The 2,429-nt window shown below is 31.8% G+C and overlaps 1 protein-coding gene across 2 annotated transcripts in view; it reads right to left on the bottom strand.

Moving 5' to 3' along the window:
• LOC100776394 (protein LSD1-like) overlaps positions 1-1,654 on the bottom strand; it is a 5,726-nt gene extending 4,072 nt beyond the window's left edge. The window contains exons 1-3 of one of the 2 annotated variants that reach the window (XM_006579329.4): positions 1,322-1,654; positions 868-981; positions 541-654 (exon numbers count right to left, since the gene is read on the bottom strand). In XM_006579329.4, the coding sequence (XP_006579392.1) occupies positions 541-654; positions 868-979 (226 nt within the window). In that variant the 5' untranslated portion in view covers positions 980-981; positions 1,322-1,654. The remainder of the gene's footprint in view (positions 1-540; positions 655-867; positions 982-1,321) is intronic. The other variant, NM_001254415.2, reaches the window with a different exon arrangement.
• Between the last annotated feature and the right edge of the window lie 775 nt (positions 1,655-2,429).

The following is a 2,429-nucleotide window of genomic DNA, read 5'->3' as shown; positions in this document are numbered from 1 at the left end:
CTCATTCTTTTCTAGCCTTACAACAAACTGGCAAATAACCAGATGACCCTATTACAATCTCCAACTACATGTGAAAGGAATCTCACATAATTTTTTCAATCTTATCTTCCACCCTATAGGAATTTGAACAAAGAGGGATAATAGATGAGGAAGACTGAATTGAGGTTATGTGGTCATGACCTCCCTCAAAAAGGGAAATCTTCTTTATAATAAAAGGTCAAGTTGGTAGCAATCTTCTTAAGTAGCAAGCCAGAAGCATCCCAAAGAATACACAGGAAATAAATGAATAAATAAATAAAAGGATCACCTTAATGCACCCCTTGCTGACCCCTTCACTAGGATTTGGTAACACCATTCACGTTAACCATATATTCAATAACCAAGTAATCCAACAAAACATCACACCACAATTATAAAATAGAAGATTTATATTAACAAGCAAATTAACATACAGTCCACCAAAATCAATGCTAGACCACTAAGGTAACATACTAACATGTAGTGTTTTTTTTTTAACAAGAACATACTAACATTTAGTACCTGGTGGAACAAGGTTTACAGTGTGACAGCAGGAACATCTCACACTTGTAGCTCCACGTGTGTACATTAGCAATGTCCTACACCCTCCACAATAAAGTTGAGACATTTCCATCCCTGCAGGTTATTATTATGGTAGAGTTCCTCAGAATAAGCATCAAAATGGAGTCTGACTACATGTAAATATTAAACCCAGAAGGCAACATGATTTGTTTCAAATTGAATAAATAGCACATACCAATAGATAAAGACGGGAGACACACCAATATAAAATGTGTAAGTTTACCTAATCTTAAAATTTGCAACAACAGAAACAGCCAATGAGCTTACCAGGGGGAGGAACAGAGGTAATTGTGTTGCACAATGCACAACAAACATTGGTTGCCCCTCTTGGGTAAAGCAGAAGGCTCCTACAACCATTGCACACAACTTGGCTCTGCATAGCTGCAAAGTTAAAGACCATTCACCAGGAAACTCAACCAAAATGAAACCCTAAGACTCACACGCAAATGAATCAATAACCAATTGAACCAAAATTCCCACTAATTTGTTTTACGCAGGAAACCAGACACCAGAATGCCTGATCCAAGTCAAAAACATGTAGCACCTGCTCCGCAGACAAATATGACCAACCCCAACATTCGAGAATCAACATGTCCAATATAATATGCTCCAAAACCAAAACCAAAACCAGACACATATGTTCCATAACCAAACAAAACACACCCAAAACAGAAAATCAAAACAAACAAGATAATGGAAATAACAAAGGATCTGGCAATACCTGTGGCTCCCGACCCTGCTGCAACAACCTATTCAGACAACCGAGTCAAATAACAACAAGGAGAAGAAAAACAAAACAAACAAAAAATCTTAGTTGTTTTTGTTTCGGCGAAAACGAGGATGTCAAAGGGGGAAAACAGAAAAGACTGAGAGAGGAATGAAGAAATCTGTAATGAGGATTGAGATTAGATTCTCTTTAGAGAAAAGGAAGAAGAAAACCAATCCAACCCTCTCTCTCTCTCTCTCTCTCTCTCTCTCTCTCTTCAATTTCTTCTACCAATGTTTCCTCATCATCTTCTCATCCCACACACACTTTCGGAAATTTCTTCAGCGACTATTAGTCTACGTTTCTTTTTTTTTTTTTTTAATCATCATAAAAGTATAAAACATTGGTCGCTTTTACTTTTTTTTTATGGTAAAATAAAACAGATAAAAATTAAGAGCATCTTACATAATTACTCAAATAAATTATTTATCTTAAATTTACAAGTTTTACGTGTCATATAAATTTAAAAATTTTATAATTTTTTTAAAATGCTGAGAAGGAGCAAAGCCCAACAAAAAGAAACTACAAATAAATAGAGCGGGTCATAGAAATCCTAACATTATCTTTAATTAAACATAATTATACAAAAATTTACTTAAATGTTAAAATTGATAAAATAAGTACTTGAGACATGTTAAATTTTATAATTGAAAAATAATCTTTTAATTGCTAAAAATAAATTAAGCAACAATTATTTATATAATCAACACAATGTCAAGTTATATGCTCTAATAATAAAAATTTGTTAAGCATTGTTGTTTAATTTAAGTAAAACACCCGAGTTGAAAATGTTCTTAAACAACACATTGTTAAGTTTGACGTTTTAAGTAGCTCATGACACACATACTTTATGTTTTGATAAGTTGAAAGTGAATTCACTATTATGAATTTTTAAATTATTTAAAATAGATTAATTTTATCAATAACTTCTTATTTTTCACTTTAATAATTATATTTTTTTACAAAATGTAATAATTATAATTATACTTACAAAATTGATGTGAAGTATATAATAAAAATAATATTATGTTATAATTTAAATTAATAAAGTTATGTTATGGAT

This window comes from Glycine max, assembly GCF_000004515.6.
Source record: "Glycine max cultivar Williams 82 chromosome 5 unlocalized genomic scaffold, Glycine_max_v4.0 Gm05_scaffold_79, whole genome shotgun sequence".
NCBI classification, from domain to species: domain Eukaryota; kingdom Viridiplantae; phylum Streptophyta; class Magnoliopsida; order Fabales; family Fabaceae; genus Glycine; species Glycine max.
This window is presented reverse-complemented; position numbering and strand designations above follow the sequence as displayed.